This window comes from Pundamilia nyererei, unplaced genomic scaffold, assembly GCF_000239375.1.
Source record: "Pundamilia nyererei isolate P.nyererei 1_Seehausen unplaced genomic scaffold, PunNye1.0 scaffold00028, whole genome shotgun sequence".
NCBI classification, from domain to species: Eukaryota; Metazoa; Chordata; class Actinopteri; order Cichliformes; family Cichlidae; genus Pundamilia; species Pundamilia nyererei.
In genome coordinates this window covers 4,939,055-4,961,072 of record NW_005187429.1, presented here as the reverse complement: position 1 = coordinate 4,961,072, position 22,018 = coordinate 4,939,055, and the positions used below count along the sequence as shown (strand labels likewise).

The window sequence follows — 22,018 nt, the reverse complement described above, 5'->3', positions numbered from 1 at the left end:
GAGCTCAGTGGATATACTGTGCGTCAGGGAGCGTGGTTCTGACGTCACGACGCACAAAACGACGTACGATAGCTTTATGTTCAGAAGACTTTATTTTATTTTTAGAATAGTAATACGTCGCTGGTAAATATTATACATAAAACAGTTCAAAAATATCTTGTATCTAGTCCCGGTATTATATTCCTACTAGTCTACATATAATGAAACATCAGTGTGTGAGTTATTTAGTTTTTTTTGAATATTTGTCACACGTACATATTTCAGATCAGGGGTGGCATGGGGTGGCATGTGCCACCCTAAAATGATCTCCTGCCACCTCTCTACCTCTAGCGCCACCCTATGGTTGTGCCAGAGCACATTTTGAATCAACACCGAATGAAGGTGACAGAGGGGGGGAGGCATGGGGTGACATGTGCCAATGGTTCAGCCTCTGGGGTCGCCGCACCTCCAAATCATATATGTCTGACTTAAGATGACATAGATACAAGCTGCAGCCACGCTGAGTCTCTGCTTTAACTTGTGTTGAAAGTTCAGACTTCAAACTATACACCAGTTTTTTTATTTGATTGATAGGCCACTAAAACCAGAGTTGTTTTTTTTAACATGCTCTTTCCTGAATACTACCATCATGTTTAGTGTGGAAAAAACAGTAGAAAAAGGGCATTTTTTAAGGACAGCATCCAAAAAAGGAAAGAAATGTACCACATTTACTAATAAAATTATTATATGGCATCAAGTGGAAGAGAGGAATGTTTTTGGGAGTGATGGCAGAGAGAGAAAGACACAGAGAGAGCGATATCAATAGTGAATTTGTGACGTTCAGTGTGTTTGGAGTGTAGTTAGTGTGGAGTGTAGTCGTTGTTTTGTTTTGTGTGTCAGTGAGGGTACTAGTGAATATCACAGTAGCTGCCAAAAAGCCACCAAAGGCAGACTGCAGTGTAAACACTCTATCCAGGTGGAAAACAGGAGGAGTGATACAACTCCTGCTGTCAGGCCTGCAGGGTCTATCCCTGTAGTGTCTTATGTTGTGGCTGGAAAAAACTATTTTTTACACTGGCACAAATAATTTGTGGGGCATCTTATTGCGACACCTGATTGTTCTCTCATTTTAGTTTCAGTAGAATTTTTACCCTTGCCCTGTGGCAAATTACACCCTGGACCCCAATAAAACATGAAAAATTAGGACTCTGCAGTCTATTCACACCTACAGGCCAGTGGACACTCTTTCAAGGATGAGGATGTGCACATCCTGGACAGGGGGGAACGCTGGTTTGAACGCGGAGTCGAGGAGGCCATTTATGTGAAAAGGGAAAGACCATCTCTAAATCGAGGAGGGGGCCTAAGGGTACATCTTTCGCCATCTTACAATGCTGTGATTGCAGCCATTCCCCAACTCTCTGTGAATGGTACTCATGGCCATTGATCAGTGGTCTTTGATCAGTGGTTGTTGATCAATGGTCATGAGAATTTTCATAATTAAGATTAAGGAACTGACCTCCCGGCCTATTGTTCCTTCAGTGGGCTGGTTTCAGTCATTATGCAAATGTACTGTTTATAAGATTGGGGAAACCTGCAGGCAGCTGAGACTGAAGAAGTCACTTGGATGAGTGACGAAACGTTTCTCCCACAAAACGCTACGTCCAGATGAACAGAATCAACTTTTTGGAGATTTACTTTCCTGGATGATTGAGAATGCATCAAGACCATCTTGGTGTATGTGTAAATTGCGGAGGAATGCAGGAGTTCTGTATTTATAGAAACACTTGACTACACTCAGAGACCTTACAGCAGCAGTGTACCACATTGCAGAGAGCTGTACTGTCTTTTCCTCTCCTGCAAGGTTTGTGCACTCTTTTTGATTGTTGTGGTTGTGTGATTGAGCTTTAGGCCATGAATCGATGGCTGGACATATTCCATCAATTACAGCAAGTTGTCCTGGTCCTGAAGCAACAAAGCAGCTCCAGAACATCATACTACCACCACCATGTTTTACTACTGGTATGCCATTTTTCAGAAAAGCTGTGTTAGTTTTATGACAGGTGTAGTGGTTCTGAAAGCTTCCAAAAAAACCTCATCAGTCTACAGAATATTTTCCCTAAGGTCTTCGAATCATCAAGTTGTTTTCTTTTTTGCCAAATGTGACTGATACTCTGTTCTTTTTGGTCAACAGTGGTTTTTACCATGAACTCTGACCTTAATTGTGCAAATGAGGCTGGCAGTTCATTAGTCTTTCTTCCTCTCTTGATGTGATCTTTAAGTCATTTTGGTAGGGCGGCCACTCCTGGGAGGGTTCACCACTGTTCCAAGATTTCTCCATTTGTGGATAAAGGCTCTCAGTGTGGTACACTGGAGTCCCAAAGCTTTAGAAATGGCTTAGTAAGACTGATAGATGCCCAACTTTTGTTCTCTGCCGCTCTTGAGTTTCTTTAGATCGTGATATGATTTGATGTATACTTCACTGTCAGACAGATTCTGTTAGAGTAATTTCTTGATCCAATAGACCTGGTAGTAATTAGGCCTCGATTATCTAACCAAAGTCATTGCACGATTTAGTGTGTGTGTGTGTGCGCGCGCGCGAGAGAGAGGTTTTGCTAGATTTTTCCCTTAACAAATGAAATTATCTCTGCATTACTCAGGTTATCTCTGAGCAACATTTCCACTGAACAGTTTACCCCAGCAATAGTAACATACCAACTACACGTAACATTTTGTCAGTTATTTTTTAATTTCATCTCAATCAAAAACACAAACATTACAATAAGTAAAACAATTTAAAGGCAAATCTCTGCCAACTCTATTTTTAAGAAACATAAATCCTGTGCAGAACCTTTATATACAGACCTAATATATCATGATATCTGAATGTTAAGTACATTATTTCAATTAAAGTCTTAAAAAAAAAAAAAACCCCCACCCAAACTAGGGCAAATAAATCAAATTTTGACTGCATAAACTCAGTGTAATAATACTTTGTTTAAACATTTCCATCATCATCTCTCTCACAATGTCAGTGTTTATTCAAAAGATCCGATGTACCATCCATTGTGAGCGTACAATGGTAACATTATTCATTCTCACATTTGGCACTAGCAGATTTTCTTGGCCCAGTTATGTAAAAAAAAAAAAAAAGAAGATTGATGGAAAAGATAGTAGGACTGTCAGTGGTACAATGTCATGAAACGGTCAGTACCATTTACAGAGACACAAAACATACAGAACTCAACTTCACAGATTGTGGAACTTTCAAGCTTAAGTGTCTGGAATGTCTTGGGCAATTAATCTTCTCTCCATGGCAACAGATCACAACTTTCTCCTCTGCCTCTAGTGAAATTCTCCCGCCATCTACTGGCAAATAAACGGAATTGTGTAACAATCCGCGCTTCTTCAGCAGAACTGAAAAGTGATGCATTCAAATGCATCACTTTTCCAATTTGGATTTCTAAACGTTTACGTTTTAAATCCCATTTTCTTTGATTTTGCCCTCAAATGTTACAGTTTATTCTCATTTTAAAAAGCATACTTATGTCGATTTGAAATTTTACATTGTGTGAAATAAGCTATTTAAGCTGCTCTCTCTTTAAGGCTGCCCTCTGTCATGCATACCGTTGTATTTTATTATTTTGGCAACTTTGTTTGCTTTGCGGAAGCAAAAGTAAGCTACTGGAAGCAAACTTAATCACCGTCAATTTATGTATACAGGTCTGCATATCTTCTTGATAAGCTGATATCATCATCATATTAATAAGGAAGTAGAAAAAAGTCCCGTAAACCGTTTTGTTATGCTTTTGGTGTTTCATTTCTCCCATTCAGAGATTACGTTCAAATGTGTTTATCTAATTATCTCTTACTATGAACATTTACATCATAACAGTGTGTGTAATAGAAAACGAGCATAACAGGTCCTCTTTACAGCTCAGTCACACTAGAGTAAAAGCAGGACAGCGACTTTCTTGTAACTAGGAGAAAAAAAAAAAAAAAAAGACAACAAAAATGTGAATACTTTACATCAACTACATCACTATTCATGGAGGAATTCCCATTTTACACTTGCCGGACTCTGAATGCTAGGGTTTAATGTGAATTTGTAACAGATATCAACAGATCTCTTCATAAGCAGATTGCATGTAATTGCCAACTGGATCCTATTCAGTTGCAAACTGATAGCAGACTGTCTTATTGGCCTTACTGCCATTTCGTCGCCGTCTTGCACTAAAGTCACTTTGACTTACAAGTTTACAGAACACCGGCAGAATGGTTTTGGTCGTGCCGTGGCCTCCAACTACTGTTTTCTCTAGTGTGACTGTAGCATTAAACATGACCGTTCTTTGTCACAGAACTAACAAATGCCAACTGTATGCATGTGATCATTTTGGATATAATTTTGTACAGTTTTTTTTTTTTTAAGAGCCAGATTGCCAAGTTATTGAGAAATGCTTAAAAAGAATGAACATATTTTCTGATAATTTACATATTCAACAGAGCTAACAATATATCATTTTTAGTTTCTGTATGGCTTACCTTTGCTTATTGCAGCTTTCATATTTTATTCCAATTACCATAAACACCAGCTACCAATTTAGAAATAGTGGCCACTTAAGGACAAAAGCTGCAATTATGACTACAGCCTGATTTTTCTGAGACTGTCTGGAACAATATTATTGAGCTGCCTGAAACATCAGTCAGAATGCTTCACCTCCTTTTTTGTCACAGCACAGTCTTTCTATCCCTGCCATCACACAGCTATCTTGATTTTACTTGAAGGCCGTCTTATCTGGTAGGTATACAACAAGCCACTGGATTATGTCTTCTTACTGAATAAAGCTCTCAGATGAGCAAAGCAGCTCTTTCTCTGCAGCTCGTAGATATACTACATCTGCCAGCTGTCGGAGGAGGCTGAATCCAACTTGTTCAAAACACGAGCGTAGCATTGTTAAGAATTATAAAGATTCCTTTGTGCATTTAAAACTCTGGAAAAATAAAAATACACTGTCACTGTGTCCCATCACACACACTGTAACTAACCCCCGCCCCACCAAAAAAACCCCAAAACAAAACAAGAAGGCCACGTCAGACTGTCAGACGAAGCAGAAGATGATGTTGCCCTTTTAACAATTTTTAACAGGGTGGAAAAAGTCTGAACCATAAGCACATTTATGTGCCTGGAACATATACAACAAAAATGTACCCCTGACCATTAAACTCATTCCAGTTGATAAAGATGAGTGGACACCAGTGGAAACAAGACAATACCCACAGATTCCAGATCATAAAAGCAAATTCCTCCGAGTCTAGTGACTCTTCTCTTTGGGTTTTTCATCGTACGACACTCCATATTCGTTTACTCTTGTTTTGTCCACAGGGTAGAGCCTGGTGAAAGAAACGCAGAGTTTTAACTCTCAAAAAATGTGCACGTTTTTAACAAATGTGCTACGTGTAATGTAGTGTGCATGTACCATCTCTGGTAAAGGTAGATGAGAAACACCACATCATCTCTGAAACAGGCCAGTCTGTGAGACGTTGGCATGGTGATGATGAAGGCAAACACGTCATCGATGAAGGTATTGAATGCCTGTTAACATGAAAGAAGCCCATGAACATTCTCAAAAGATAGAAAAAAAAAAAAAGTAGTCATCGTTTGTAGGGGTGATCAGTTATTCTGACAAATTACATCGGCTCTTGAACATTAAAAAAAAAAATAGATACACTTTCTTTCAAATTTATAAGTGAGAGTTCTTTAGTAATTAAATCACTGTCCAACATTATTATATGTAAAGTTAAAAGTTGTAAAAACAGTATGAAAGATGTAGGCCTCAGTCACACCGGCTTAGAGACCAGTCAGTCACTCCCCGCCAATCTCTGGTTGCTAGGGAAATATGTGCATTCTTAGACTGGTTGACAAGTGAAAGAGGGTGCTGCACCAAAAAAGAAAATCTCCTTGTGATTGCCGGTATAATACTACGATCATCCAGTTTGAATTGAGAAAGCCGACTCGTCTGTAAACACTGCTTGATTGCAATCTACTCAGTGAGCACGATAGTAAAAAACATGATGCAAACTGGAAATGCAGAATATTCTCCTTCAAAATAAAAGTGCTGCAAACAACAGCATTCCAAAAGCTCACTTATTTATTTTAGGCAAATTGCCTCGATTTCTATTTACGTCAAAGTTTCGCTACCCTTCGGAGAGAAGTTGGCAAGTGCGTGCAGACAAGTGGACGTCTTCCGTGCAAACTACAGGCGACCGTGCCATCCGCCTTGAGATCAAAACCATTAAAACGGGATTTTTGCAGCACCCTCCTTTTGGCCGATTTTATCTAGTGACTGCCAGCAACCACTCGCAGAACACGCATTTTCCTTAGGTTACCAATCAGTCTCTCAGCCTGTGTTACTGAGGCCTTACCATCAATTTGCTAAACCACTCAGAAAACAACAGGAAATTTATTTTTTACCTTATACATGAAGGCTTTCCAGGGCAAGTGGGCAACAGACTTCAGCTGTTAAATAAAGAACAGAGCTGAATAATCAGTCATGAACACTGTGCTGTTTTGTTATGGTAAATAAACTGCAGTTTGCACACTGTGGCATTTTATTGTTAGGTTGTAATGTGTGCATTTATTACACAGATTGTGTGGGTTACTGATTCTTGTGAATCAGTAACTTCAAAGTAAAACTGACCTTATAGTTGACAAATAGCTGAGGAAGCATGAAGAGGAACCCGAATGCATAAACACCTATAAAGTGAAGAAAAACACATGAGAATTTATTATGACTGTTATGGACAGAAGTATTGTGTGCGTGCTAAGAGTATAGAGCACCTTACCGTTCACCAAGCTGTTAATCAGCCACGAGTACCAACTACAACAGAAAGATACACAATCAAAATGAGTGATGACCTGTCAGACTGAGTCAATCAGTATCCCGTTATTGTTACTTACACATACGCAGAGTCCTACCTCTTATATCGTAAAAATATTAGTGCATACACTGCCCCTCCGATACACAGTGGGTAAAGGAGGTATGAGAGATACTTCATGGCCTACAGAAAAATAAATAAAGAGGCAATCAGCGTAAGTGCTCATATCGCAAAGAAACAACTGATAATTAATTGTCGCGTGCCCTACCAGGGTATCATATTCTTCCGTTCTCCTCTCAGATTCATCTAACTTTCCAAACTGTAACAGAACAGAAACACTCATTAGCACACTCGAACACACAGAAATTAAGGAAAAATGCCGACAAGGACGATTATAAACTCAAGCGCCTCGATGTAGCGTTTTACATTTATAAGAAAGGATTGTCGTGTTTTCTATTAAGCATGTATTATCCTGCCTACAATGCTGCGTGAACATTTATCTTTTTTATTTATTAACATGGCTAAAGTTCCATTATCTGCTCTGTGCTTTGTCAAAGGACAGTAATTTAATTGAATACAAATATTATTACAGCAGAAAGCACCATAAGAGAATAAAACCAGCAGATAAAAAAGCAGCAGTTAGAGAAAAATGGTACTTTGAGTCAACATGTCAGATAATCTAAGAGCGAGTCGGATGTTCTAGCACAGGCTGTGTAAGACTGGTCTCTACTCCTTAACCCAGAGCCTTCCTGGCATAGGAAATAACTGGATGCGTATATGTTGTACTTTTATTTAAATATCTATTTAAACATATGGAATTACAGTGTATAAGGCAAAAAACAGAATGTACAGGTATGACCACCCTTATTCTTTAACACAGCCTGAACTCTTAGGCAAGATTTCTCATAATTTCTTTAAGTCGTTTTCAGATCCAGGCTTCTGGAAAGACATTTAAAGCTCTTAACTGACACTCAATGTTGTGCCCATCTCCTGACATCCTCAGCAAATAACCAGAAATTTGCGATTTGGATTCATCACACCTCAAGACCTTTTCTCCCAAGTTCCCTTAAAACTGGCTTCTTGACAGCAACTGTAGGTACATAAATTTTAGGTCTGCTCCAACTTCTTTTGCCTTTCATTTGGTCAGTTTCCTCAAGTTTTTTAAAGGACACACTGCACATCATGCTGAGATATGCCAAGTTTCTGGCTTATAGCACTTTGGGAATCACCTTGTTGGTGCAAAAATACAAATTTATTTGAGTTTATGTTAAACTGTGCTTGTGGTGTTTTGTATATTCGGCTAAAGACATGACAACAAATGACATGTTTTTGCAACATGCTGCTAGTAAGAAAGCGCCTAAAGATTAAAATTTAAATTGCTTCTTTGCCAAGTTGTCTGTTATGCGTCCACAAAACTGGTTCATCCTCTGAGGTGTCTTTTGCATGCTTGAATGATCGTTGAGCTCAGTGTTAAAAACAAATTAAGATTCATAGATTCATCTGAAAATGTTTTTTCCCCCCCCTTCTGAAATGTTCAGGTTCAGGTTTGGGCTGGACTGAAAATTAGTGGAAAAGTAGCCAATGTCCAAACTTTCAAAGAGCTCCAAAAAGCCTGGAGAACTGTTGCTCAAGCCTTAAAAAAAAAAAAAAAAAAATCCAAGTGCAGCTAAAGAGTTGCTAAAGACTTTTATACAACACTGTGTACTGCACAGCATTTTAAAGCAGGCATGCTCAATTTCGTGTGTATAATTGTGTAGCCACCTCCCAAAGGCCCAGTCTATACCAACAAAGACGTAGATACGTGGCTGATAACAGAAAAAAAAAAGATTACAGATAAAGACACATGCACACATACCAGGAATGTGGGTTTGCCTCCTTTCCAGAAAACTTGAATCTTAAAGGCTTTCTTCACTTTCCAAACCTTAAAAAAAAAAAAAAGAAAAGAAACATTATTACATATTACAGATCACGTAATCACCTTTTAATCAAATCTGAAGTGGGAATAAATGGTCATTTTGTGTGTGTTTAAATTCATTTTTAATTGCGCGCGTGTGTTTACTTCAATCATAGAGCCGATCCCTGCAGGTATGAGGACAAGCAGACTGGTCTGCTCGTCAAGCAAATAGAGGAAAATCACTATGGTACTGAAACAGCGCCACAGCACTGAAATAGAAGCAAACAACAGAAAATGTGAGATAGTAAATGGCTCTCCCAAACTGACACTGATGACCGATCATTTGGTTCAGCTCGAGTCTCTTGATAACACTTTATCCCACATGTTTTAAAAGCCTTTTGTGTAATCTTACAACACTGGGAAACATTTGTAGGGTTATATAGTTACACTGTGTTTTTTGTTGTTTTTTCTCAGCTGCCACTTCTCTAAAAACCCATAAATCAGAGGTCCCACAGTGCCGGTTCTGTGGATCTGTCACTGCAAAGCCAAAATGATTCAAAAACTATTAAGTTACAAGCGCTCTCTCTTATAATCCTTGTGGGTGAAATATTGCTGGCCAACCAGCAGATTCAGAATATGAAAAAAATATTGTAGATTCACCTGTTCTGCACATTTGTCAAAGCCTTATTACAGGGTGACATTCACACTCTACTAGGAGCAGTTTATTTAGCCACTAACCACAAATGTATTCATGGTGATTCTTTATGCCCATATAAACTGTATAAACTGGATTTTGAAGGGGTTTGGTGAGAAGGTGAAACAGTGCCGTGAAGCTAACAAACCTGCTTTGCTGGACATTCCCACCATACTTTTCTTCTGCTTCCAGAAGCTGATGTCATTTTTGAAGGCCAGAAAGTCAAAGAGGAGCTGAAAGAGCATTCAGAGTTAAGACTGGCATCTTTATTTGACCTTAAAATGACCCAGTTAGGTGACTTATTACCCCAAGCTTTACTTATATGTGATATTTTGTAATGATAAAAATGTTTCCTACTGTGAACTAAAATGAACAGCTCACTTAAGGATTCAAAGTACACTCTAAAAGTCTGCAGCCACACTCACGTGGAAAGCCGCTACAAAGAAAGTCAGGGCCAGGAAATACAGGTTGGTATCCACGAAGATCCCTTTAATCTCATCAGCATCCTTCTCTGTGAACCCTGCAAAAACAGATACAGAAAACCGCACTGCATTTAGGTGTGTAGACATGATGAGGAAACCTGGCTGAAGCTCGATCTGAAGGATGCAGATAGACTAAATGCACCGCACTGTGCAATCATACATCACTTATAGTAGGAGGTGAACTTCGAACTTTGCGTTCGCACAGGATGCTCGATCAGGTAATGTCTAGAAAAGTTCAGGGCTGCAGTGAACGTGTGAAGTAAAGCAAGCAGGAAGATTAGCATACCGAACTGCTGCAGAGAGTAAACGGCGTCTTGCATGTGGATCCAGAATCGAAGTCTGCCCAGAGAGATTGAGTCGTAGGAGATGATCAGAGGAAGTTCTGTAGTGGTACTGTTGATCTCCTACACACAAAAACATGGGAAAATTTTTTTTTTTCAACGTTTCCTATAACGTGCTTCTCAGCCATGCATTCACTAACACATCATTATTGTGGCTTCATAAACTCATTGTCCTCTAACCAGGTTCCGTGAGCAAATACAATGAATAGAAAAAAAGCATTGCATTTGAAAATCTGCCACTGGGACTACCTGACAGGGAGTTGCAGTCTGTTGCATAATATTTATTTAAAATCGAAAACTTACCACGAGGTCCTTGACCCGGTTGCTGAGCTCATCAACAAACAGCAGAGGTAGATACACCACCTTCTTCCCATTCTGAAACCTGGAACACATACAGATAAAACATTTTATGGAACTCTTTGATCGTCACGACAAGCCTGTAATCCGTTAAAAGTACAGCTAGTACAGCTCAAAGCATCCTTTCTTTTTCTCGCCTCCACTATTGAAATGCTCTTTATGTCGGCATCGGTCATGGCCCACTTCACCGGTTGCGGCTGAATCAGAAAACAACTGCCTGGATTAGAATAGGCACTTTTTAACCCTTTACATGCCACACCCCTTTTGGCTATTTCTAGGTCTTGGCTAATAAATTAAAGTGGCTGGGCCTTAGGTTAGAGCTCCCAAACTGTGGACCTCTTTTAAACCTCTTCTTTAAAAACAACAACAACAAAAAAAACAACAACTTGGATATGTATTTCCTCTCATAGTGCCGTTTGTGTTTGTGTAGCCGCCATCTTACACTCTGAGGTATCTGTGGACATCATTTGGGAGGTATTCTCTGTCAAAGAGGAAGTGGTCACCGACAATGTTGACAGTGAGGCGGGAGCGCCAGTGTGAAACTGGATGGTCTGACACAGAGGTGGCTCCAGCTCTGGCTCCGCCCCCTGTCGCTGCATCATGCAGCTTCTTCTGCTGGCCTTCTTTCTGACCCTGCGCGAGTGCAAAGGCAGGATAGGAGTTTAGTGATCTGATTAAAGGTTGATAAAACAGCACAATTCTTCTGCATATCTGAGGATCTTTTTAAAGAAAAACTACATAGCTGTTAACTTTCTGTGTGTTGACTTTCAGTATGGTACCTTTGTTTTATCTTCCCCAGATATCAGAGAGATTTCAGGCGGTTTAGGGACCATGTACGTGGTGAGCTGAGCAACCAAGTGAACTTGTCGTGGATCGTGCCACGGATCGTGGGCAGCTTGATGGACAAATATTAGTGCGTATAGAGTTCCATTATTACGGGTTTTCTTAGGTAGGGAGACGTTGATTGTCCTGTGGGAAACATGGAAAAGAAAGAAACGAAATTTAAAACAGAACTTAAAAAAGAAATCCGTTTTTCAGAATGCTTCAATCAAATCTCCGTGTAACACCGTGTCATACCACAAGGGGCTGCGCATTCAATTCAGTGTCTGTTTCTATCTCATAGGTTTTACTTCTGTTAAGATAATAAATGTGAATCTCTTAACCCCTCCCCAAACAACCAACCTTTCAAACTTGCTGTTGACATCAAAGTTCTCCTCTTTGTGGATCAGAGTATGGCCTCCTTCTGCGTTCGACCGCAGTGTGGTGTAGATGCTCAGCTAACGAACAAAGATGAACATGTCAGGCATCCGCATCAAAGAAAGAAACCAGACTCATGCATGACCGGTGCGACCATCCTTGCTCACAACTGACCTGCAGTTTGGGGTTCCCAGCCAGGAAGGGTGTGATGCAGTTGGCACCTTTGGGGTTGTTGCAGGGTTTGGTGTACACGATCCCGTACATCACCCAGCAGGTGTGGAGCACATAGACCACAAACACCCCCACGATCAGGGTGGTGAACGATGTTTTCAGAAACATGATGCTCGCGTCGTTTCTTCGTCTCCCTCGGCTAACTGAGCGGCAGGGCCATATGTCTGCAAATGAGGCATTGCATTCGATTTAAGTATGAAGCTCAAAACTCAATTCATTTTAAACGCCAATTAGGGATCAGACAATTGTCTCAATCACCTGACTTGTCACTTGTCTCAGATTAGTCTTAGAAAGAAAAAATAAATTAAGATAAAGAGTTTATTTGCCAATCGTTTTAATGAATATGGGATACAGCTGGTCAGGAACAGTTGCCAAAACTTGCTCTTCCAGTTTTATCCCGGTTGTACCACACAAACAAGTAGGGTTGCCAACCGTCCCTTGAAAAACAGAATCGTTCCGTATTTAGAAGCAAAAGTATTGAGCTGAAAAGGGACGCACTTTGTCAAAAGGTTAAAAAAATAATTTCACACACCAAAAAAAAAGAGCTAAAAAAAATTCCTCACACTGGGAAGGGTGAAGACAATCGGGTCGCCCAGCCCTGGCCGTGAGGTGTCCCTTATTTATTTTTCAGGGAGTTGGCAACCCTACAAACAAGTCATTAGCAGGATGAAAGGAGGCCCTCATATTTAGAGAGATTGAATGGCAGGTGATGTAGTGAACTGATCTGATACTGTCTGGAAAAATATATAGTACTACACATCTAAATAACAGAATCATTGTTAGCACACTGGAGACTCAGGTCTCCCACAGATTGTTTGGTTTACTTCTGCGTCAAGTTGCAGTAAACACCCGCACACCTGTTTTTTTTTTACTGATGGTAAAAGCATCAAACTGTCTGCTGCTCTTTAACCAACTCAAACTATGGTACACCTGCTGTCAGTTTTTCCCATATGGTCGGATCTGCATTTGCTTTTTCTGTGTGGGGATGATGTGCTACCTTGAACCCACAGCTTTAGTGACGCTAATCCTGAACGAATTCTGTTTCACTTGGCTTTTAAGTCACATAAAATAAGTAAACCCCCCATATTAACGTTACACATTACCGGTGTTTAAACTGGCAGGCTGTCGGTGACAGGACGCTCTCAGCTGGCTCACTGACTGCCCATCCGTCCATCCACTTTACAAACCCTGTCAGGCGACTCAAAGCGATCGCATCGCTTCTTCAGAACCGCGTAGTGCTTTCGCCTGAAGACATCTGCTGGACTCTGGGCTCGGTTCTGCTTTTAAGAAGAAAAGAAAGAGCTATATCCAGAAATGACTAACTGAAAGCGTGAGGTGGCTCTACATTTCCGCCATTCGCTTCCTTGTTAGTTTCTCCAGCGAGATTTGGGGAAGTGATGCCGCGAGATTTGACGTCACTGGCGCACTTGGAGCGGGAATAAATATCAATATCTCGTTTGAAATTATTTATCTACTTATTTAAAGGGGAAAAAAAAAAAATCAAGAAATCATCATTTTATTTGATGTAATTCCATTATTTGTATTCAGTGAATCTTGATCTTTCATGGAAAGTTGTCATTTTATTACAGATATTTATTTATTGTGCTTTTCTAGTTACAAAACCCTAACCACAGTTCACTACTCCATGGTCAAATAGGAAACTGCAGGTGTCTGAGAAATATTTTGAAGGAAGAAAAATATTTTTGGCTCCATGCACTGATATGTTTTACTCATGAGAGTTAAAATTCTTAAAGTCTTTATTAAACGCCCGAGAGAGTAACCTTGAACATCCGGGTATCTGATGAATCTCCGACCCCACTTTCTTGTACTCACTTGGAGCCCAAAAAGAGGAATTTCTGACTAGTACCTTTATTTTTTTACTTCTGTTATCACTGTTTTTGTTTAAATGTTAGAACAATGTGTTTTTGTTTTAAGTTTTGGTGGCCCCAAAGCTATAGAAAGAGCTAAGAGCAAAGTCCATGAACAGCAGCTTATTGCCAAGTTAATATGCAGTGTTACTGTTCTTTGAGGTCATTGCATGGTGCACCTTATGTAGTTTTGTCTTCAGTTATGAGTTATTTATGGCTAAAAAATCCTTGCACTCAGCAATTTTGGTTCCACAACAGGGAGTCCAATTGTAAAGAGCTGCATTCTTAAAAGCAAGCTGAAAGACACGTACTCACTTGGAGCCCTGGCTCACTGACTGCCCATCCGTCCATCCACTTTACAAACCCTGTCAGGCGACTTTCTGGGACTCTCCACCATTTGACCTCAGAACTGAAGAAGCTTCTCGGATGAGAAGTGAAACGTCTTCAAGTAACTTAAAGAAGTCCAGACGCTTTTCTTTGCAAGCTCCTTTGACTACGATGACCTGGATGATTGAGAACCTTCACAGACATACTCGTACAGATGTTACATTTGTAGATCCTTGCACAATATACCTTGTGCATTAATCCAACATCTTAATTTTTTTTCATGAGTTATACCCACCCACTTTCATTTATGAAAGTTAATTTGAAAATGAAAAGTTTTCCTTTAAGATGCAGAAGTTTCACATCCCATGAATAAACCAGCTACTCTCGGAAATGTGTATAAAGCTTTTTCCTGAAGGCAGATATTACAAATGTTAGCCATTATTCTCAAAATCTAAAAGTGCACTTGAAATTCAAGATTATTATAATGACTTCCAAACATCAAATCTACTAGGGTAAACAAAAAAAAAGACATTCACAAGATTGGATCTCTTTGTTTTACATTGCAGAATTTACCACCTAGTCTGAAAAACTGCCGTGACCCGGATTCGAACCGGGGTTGCTGCGGCCACAACGCAGAGTACTAACCACTATACGATCACGGCTTGCCACTGTCCGAACTGCTTTCGGGAGCCTTATCATCCACTCACAATGCAATCAATACATGGGTTTCAACACATAAACTAATAAGAATCTTTCAATCTTTCATTAATGCTCACGGATGTTAACGTGCATCAATAATTAAAGTTACAAGAAAAAAATGATGCCGTTGTATCTGCATCAGTCTGCTCGTCCTTTCCAATGAACGTAACATTTCCATAATAATAAAATCAACTGAACCAAAACTTGCTTTCATAAAACCTCTTTCTCTCGTTTAGCTCCTTAGCGCTAAACACTATCAACTATTTGAGTGTCCATATAATGTTTCTACATCTACAAGAATAAGCGAGAAAATGTAAGTTAAAGTCTAAATCTCGCACTATTTTTTTTAATCTAGAGAAAAGGCCAATCTAGATTTTTTTGATACTGCGCAAGCCTTTATATAGTCTATATAGGCACTGCAGAGAGGTCATTCCTGTTTTACTTCTTTGAAGTCCTTTCCACTGCCTGGGGCGCATGCGTTGTTGGTGCATTTCGGCATAAAATCTCTTACATCGGATTCTAGTGAGATTCGTGCCCTCACTGCCTGCCTGCTGATGAAATTTACATCTCTCGAACCCAAGCAGAACCGAGCGGGTATAAAAAAGCATTCACAATTAAGAAATGCTACTGTCAGCAAAGATCGCCCTTTTGCACTGCTCACGGGTGCATTTCGAACATTTGGATGACATTTTTTATTGTGCTCTGCAGTAGTAGAAAGTATACAAACATGCCCTGCTTTCAGCAGTGCGCACTCTTTATCTTTTCTTGGGAAATGAGAGAAAAACTGCCGTGACCCGGATTCGAACCGGGGTTGCTGCGGCCACAACGCAGAGTACTAACCACTATACGATCACGGCTTATTTGGCTGTCACGGAGAAAAAACACGGCATGACATATTTGTCCTCCAAATAAGACTTTAAAAAACACAAATTAATTCTGCACCTGTATTACTTTTTGTGTGCAGTCTTTGACCTGATGCTTCATGTCCACCCTGTCAGAGGACGTGTCCAGTGGGGAAATGGCTTCAAATTGACACAATCTTCAGCATCTCTCAGTTGCTGGCATTGTTTTGTGTGAGCCTCTTGCTGTTAAGAGGAGATATGAATTTCCTTTTCCATAGAGAGTCTGCAGTGACTGGGCTGTACTCATTCTCCCGCTTCCATTGTTACCATTCTACAAAAAAAGATCGGGTTTATCAAAGTTGCTTGAATTGCATATGAAATTACTTCTTGTCCTCCTCCTCATCCACTGCATCTTACCAGCACTCTTCCTCCTGTGCCACTCGGATTGTTTTCATCCGTTTGGAAATTGAACTTCAACTCAGCTGTGTTGCCTTTGCACTCTGAGCAGGCTTCTTTTGGTTTCAAGACCTCAAAAGAACAACTGTGGGCAATTTCGGATCTTTGTGTAAAAGCAATAGAATTTATTTTACAGCTTGTGTTGGTGAAACTGACATCTATGCATGCGGAGCGTGGTAATATTTCTGACAATGAAGGGACTGATTTAAACAACAGAGCTAGGACACAAAGAATTTATTTAGCTTTAGTCAAATATCCCTGCCACTACTTTGCCTCATCTCGGCAAACAATGTAGGGACACGCACCATACATTTTTCCTCACAGTTGTTGCCCACCTGGATCCCAAGCATCCCTGACCCAACTGGCCCAATTAAAACAGATATAAAACTGAGCTAGGGCCTGTTTATTGTAAGACTGTCTTCTCATTATCATGCAGAACTAACTGATTAACTCCCTAAACGCTAGGAAATCTTTTCCTGGATTTCTGTTCATTAAAACAGAGTTCATGCACCATTTACTTTAATTACATTTTCCACATGTGAGAATTTCACAGAGGTTGTGTGCTAAACAGTCAGAGCGAGAATGGTACCCTTGTCAGTGCAGGCTCATGGAGGGTTGCCTGAGGGTGAAACAATTCGAAAGCTAGCACCAATTTATCTTACATAACCTCAGGCAGGCAAAATACAAAAGCGATAAGTGATTTTATTTTTTCCTTCATGCCTTCGGTGTACCTCTGAAATAGTCTTAGTGCTCTGATGTAGCCATTTGTTTTTTGCCTTTTCTTTGACCAATTCTACAAAGGCCGCTGTGACATCTACCCTGTTTGTCTCTAAATGAGTTCGTGATCCCTACACTGTAATAATAAATGGGGTCAGGCTCCCTTATGATCAAGCTCTCCTGAATGTAACTTCATAAAATCGGGGTCTTATGAAGTCCTTGGCCCTCTTGGAAATTTCCTTCATCGCATGCACTACAGTCTCAGTCCTTGGCCCTTTGCAGTTAGCCTGAAGTATCTGCTGTGTAAATAGAGGATTACAATTTGTCTGAGAGGCCCTCTAACCTCATCAGGATATTGTATGTGGAATATATGAATTCTGGAAGTGCTCTGTGGGCAAATTTCCCAGCTGAACATCACTTCATAAATCTTCAGCTGGATATAATTAGACTTCCTGTATCCAGTGTGACCCTCACCTCATCTGCGGTGCATCTCTCCTCAGCTGAACTCTCTGTACACCAATGACTGCGCCTCTTGCTTGCGGCCTGCCACTTGGGTTACATTTGAAGTTATAAAAGATGACGTGTTAGATCACAGACTCCGTTGCACAAGACTTTGGTTGAATTAGCAACAGGTATTGTTACTAGTTCAACCCTTTACTAGAAGCTCTTCCCTTAATGATCTGTGCACTTGGTGAATTGCTAAGTTTGAGTTTAGTGGCCAGGAATTAGACCCCAAAGATCTGTTACTTTCATGTTGTTTGGACGGGCTGTTAGACCCAATAAAAACGTGTAATGCTTCTCCACAAGATTTGACGTTCACTGTGACATGAACAGTCTAAAAAATCAATGCCCACAATTTAGTCTTTCTGCAAATTAAGTATTTATTTAAGCATTTAATCTCAAAGCTTGTTGCAATGGATTGTCCCAGAATTGAACTGAGACTGAGGTCAAAACTCTACCTCAGTCTGATACAACAGTAAAATGTTGCATCAGTGCACCTTTATTAATAATCTAACTGATAATACTTTAATCTACTTTTCTTAACTCCCTATCTGCATCACGGCATTCCTGGAGCATATACCCATCATAAAGACAGGTTGCCACCTCATTGCGAGGCACTCAAAATAATATTTCACTTTTATTTAATTTTTCTCTTTAATACAAGTCTTCTACTTGACAGAGTATTATTGCAGTCTTAGAGAAAATATAAAATAAAGTATCTAAATGCTTACACCTGTGATGGAATCTAATATTTGGTGTTTCATCATTTAGTTTTATTTTGGGGACTCACTATTTTATTTTCTGACTGGTGCTCTGTAAAAAAGCGTGCTTGAACAGAAGCGATCTGTATTACAACAAGTTTCCCAGAGTAATGAAATACTTAGTGTGTGTTTCTGAGCCTCTGGGTGGAACAGTATGTCAGGCGCCATTTAAAATATATGACCGCGAGGGCAGAACTTTTCCCCTGATGCATTCCACACCCATTTACTTGTCAGATGTGATTAAAAGGCTTCAGCCTATCCCCTACCAGTGATCTACTTGTTCTCTTCCCTCAGGAAGTCTGAGTTACATTATCTAAATTGCTAAATTTCTTGTCCGCTGTAAGTCAGAGAGCAGGCAGTGGCAGGTTCTTCTTACTGTTCCTGCGCCTCACTTTGAGACTAACGGTCACACAGACTTTTTGCTCTCAGGGCCTCCAAACTGTGAAGTACTCCATCTGGAAGTTTTAAACCCACAGGCTTCAAGGCTTTTAAATCACTTTTCCTCTAAGTTTCATTCATGAATATAAAGCCTTGTGTTAATTCCACACGTTGCCTCAGCACTTGTGTGTAATTCGTTTTCCTGAATACAGCGATTGTGCACTTTGTTCATTACTTTATATTGTTTATTCCATTATAGCAACAGGCAAAAGCGTTTAAAGTCAGACCATTTAAATAGTATCAAAACTCCACATTCTGAGCATCTGACAAATGGACAAATGGGTGGAGAATTTATTTAAAAAAATGCACTGTAACATTATTTTTAAGGTAAGAACCAAATTTTTGTACGATTTTCAGATTTACTTTGAACATTGTCATACATGTTTGTAACGACCTCAGTGGCAGTAGTTTCATATTCCACCACTCAGTGGCGCAACTGCATCACATACAAAAATAAATAAATAAATAAAAAATAGAAGGATTCAGTTGTGTCATTAACCATTCTGAATCCTCCCTCTTTCTCGGTTTCTTTCCGTACGTATGTCTGTCTCTCTGTCCTTCCTCGATACTCTGCTATGATCCATAATCACCACTCCATGTGTCTCCATCAGCATCCATCATTCTTTATGGAGTTTCGCAGTCGGGGCTCAGAGCAGTAGAAATCTAAAGAGAGAAAAAGACAGCCTTCTAGTCAGGGGCAGAGAGAAGGTTACTCAGCAGTCTATTTCCAAGTGACCTCCCAGATAGAAAGAATGTGTCCCTGTCCACACGTTTTCAATTGCCAGGCATGGGGGATATTAACGAGATCCCTTTTGCTCTCCAGTCAGGAGAGCTTCTCTCCCACCCCCACCCCTGCCCAGACCGACTCCCTGGTATTTGAGTAAACTGACTTTTAACAAATGCAAAACTCCAGAAAGAGAGCAAATTTCCTTTCTTTTCTTGAGCCAAGCATTTGCAAAACATTTGGTCATTTCAACACAAAAGAGGGACTTCGCGTTGTCTCCAAATACATGAAGAGGCAGGTGTGTACCGACTCTGAGAACAGCAATCTAGGTGCTTCAGAGACAAGTGGGATTCAGCATCGCTCTGCTTTAAGCATACCTGTATGTGTCACGGCGCAACAAAGACTTTATATGCAGCGCAACACTGCACAAGCAAAAGAAGGTATGCATTGATAATATCACTGCTGTCTAACATGATGACAGAGATAGCCTTGTTGTATTGTGCAAAGCATGTTAGGAAGTGTAGCTGCATTTGAATGCATGTCCTGTTCTAAAGGATTCAGAGTACCGCTAAGAGGAAAGCTCAGAAACTGATGCATTTTTATTTAATCTGTGATCTAAGAAATTGAATGTATTGGATTTCTGGACTCTTCTCTCTTATTGTGATGATTTTATGCCATTCTGACATAGGTGTCCATGACTTACTTGTATATTTGTTTGCTATGGCTTCATTCAGACATGATAGGACTCTCAAGTATGCGCCGTGTCATAGCTGCAGAATCTTCTCATACAGCCTGCATTATTGACACATAATAACAACAACCTCTGTTCGTGTTCAAACCTCAAATAATAGCCTCAAAGAATTCCCCAATAAACAGCTTTGAAAGGAGAAGTTAATTATAGAGTATTTCTTGAAAAATGCACTCTTCTCAACATGTCCACATTGTTGAAAGTTGAACTTTGAGAAGATTGATGTATTCTTGCTGCTTATTAGCCCAGAACTGCATCATCCTGTGCACGATTTGGGGAGGTGAACAGAGCACTTCCTACAAGACACAGTGGGTCCTGCCGAGTGCGCAGGTGCATTAACGTATCTCCCTGTGACACGTACATTGTAAGAGATAAGGTTGAAAATCATTGGAGTGCTCCTTTAGGCAAGACAGCGAGCATCAGTCAAGCTGTTCAGTGCCAAACACTGGTGGCTGTGGTTGTAGGCCGTTGAGCTGCAGCTCTCGGCTGTGAGCGAGCGTGGCCATGTGAGTTTTTTTTTTTGATGCAGTGGTGTTGCTGAAAATGAGCGAGTAAGCTCACTCAACCTTTTCTGGGTCAATAACACTAAAAAAGCCACCAGTCTCCCTCCTCTCGTCTCAATCAAAGCTATTGCGTTAGTAATTTAGAGCGGGCGTAAAAGGAAAATAACTTGCCTCATTTAAATGCTAATTTGTCTTCAGCTGAAGATTCTGCACAACGGCTACAGGTTGGCAGAATATGGGAAATATTGTGCGAGTGCTCATAGATCAGACACAAAGACAGTTTTCCAACCGCGTTCCCCCCATTAAAATCTTTTATTTCTTCATGCATCTTTTGTGGCTCAGCAGCGCTGCATAAATACACATGAACCAGTGATCCGCGCTGCTGCAGTGACTGAAAATCATTAGCGATGCTTCTGTTCTCAATCACATTCTCTCTGCCAGTGGTGACAGTCTTCTTGAAATAGTGACCCACCCCTCCCCCTCGCTACTGCTGGTGGGCAGCACTGTAACAAATCATACATGCTTTAACATAAACTCTGGGAAGCGGAAAACTTTGAGTATACTTCAGATTGTGTCTGGCCATGTGAGGGGTTTGACAGCCTGTGTTTGGTGCTCACATCCTATAAACCAGATGTGTCAAACATAAGGCCCCAGGGCCCAGAATTGTCCTGGTGAAAACTCCAATCTGTCTCACTGGATGGCTTTGGAAAATGTGAAGGAGGATATAAATTTTGGACTTTTAACTATATTTTCTTGAGATTTATAGCTTTTCCTGCTAATAAAGATCCCCCTCATGGTCATTCACAATGCACCAAAGAATTAAATGATAGATTTCTGTAATTTTACATATTTTCTTCTTACAATTTAAGCCTAAGGACTCATGTTGACAAATTTCATTCATTTACTACAGCTGTATTTCTTTATTGTGCAGAAAAACCTAGACAAACTGTTGAAATTGTGCTTTGTTGGCTTATATTAAGATATCTCATATAGTAAAAATGTAGTTAAACTTCAGTTTTACTGGTCTGTACATATAAGATCAAGATGGGCAGTATGTGACCTGCGATGTAAAATGAGTTGACATCACTGCTATATACATTTGACCCTCTATGACCCCCCAACATCCAACATGAAATTTAAGTTGTGTGCCTCCTGTGTATAATACTTTCAGGGTTTCTGCCAGGCCTAAATTTACCTCCATGGCCATAAACATAAAAAAAATAATATTTTTTTGCTTAGAAAAGCATCTATGAAAAAAGAAAAACATAAACACAGGGAAATCCTATGACTTAACACTATTTGTCCTCACTTATTCAGCTGTTATCCATCCTCAGATGTTTACCAATTACAGTAGGCTTAATTGTTCACTGCTCCACCTCTCTCTAC

General features: G+C 40.1%; 1 protein-coding gene and 2 non-coding genes across 3 annotated transcripts; all 3 read right to left on the bottom strand.

The window, feature by feature from the left end:
* Nucleotides 1-3,120: 3,120 nt before the first annotated feature.
* On the bottom strand, nucleotides 3,121-13,439 carry clptm1l (CLPTM1 like). Its single transcript, XM_005728528.1, has 18 exons — nucleotides 13,152-13,439; nucleotides 11,992-12,212; nucleotides 11,803-11,897; nucleotides 11,400-11,589; nucleotides 11,063-11,253; nucleotides 10,567-10,645; nucleotides 10,209-10,326; nucleotides 9,866-9,960; nucleotides 9,589-9,673; nucleotides 8,912-9,015; nucleotides 8,708-8,773; nucleotides 7,121-7,171; nucleotides 6,953-7,035; nucleotides 6,820-6,854; nucleotides 6,675-6,730; nucleotides 6,449-6,493; nucleotides 5,454-5,569; nucleotides 3,121-5,367 (listed from the first exon to the last, which is right to left on the bottom strand). Exons 2-18 carry the CDS (start codon nucleotides 12,154-12,156, stop codon nucleotides 5,289-5,291), a joined length of 1,653 nt encoding a protein of 550 aa, XP_005728585.1. The 5' UTR covers nucleotides 12,157-12,212; nucleotides 13,152-13,439; the 3' UTR covers nucleotides 3,121-5,288.
* Nucleotides 13,440-14,833: 1,394 nt separating this feature from the next.
* Nucleotides 14,834-14,905, bottom strand: trnah-gug (transfer RNA histidine(anticodon GUG)). Its single transcript has one exon. It is a non-coding gene; the product is annotated as a tRNA-His (tRNA).
* An 822-nt stretch (nucleotides 14,906-15,727) lies between these two features.
* trnah-gug (transfer RNA histidine(anticodon GUG)) lies at nucleotides 15,728-15,799 on the bottom strand. The gene has a single exon. It is a non-coding gene; the product is annotated as a tRNA-His (tRNA).
* Nucleotides 15,800-22,018: the final 6,219 nt, after the last annotated feature.

Coding starts and splice junctions, on each gene's coding strand:
- clptm1l (XM_005728528.1), bottom strand. CDS start 12,156: ATGTTTCTGAAAACATCGTTCACCACCCTGATCGTGGGGGTGTTTGTG. Junction 10,646..11,062: donor GTCCACAGATACCTCAGAGT/GTAAGATGGCGG, acceptor TATGTGTTCCAG/GTTTCAGAATGGGAAGAAGG. Junction 5,570..6,448: donor GGAAAGCCTTCATGTATAAG/GTAAAAAATAAA, acceptor TCATGTTAACAG/GCATTCAATACCTTCATCGA.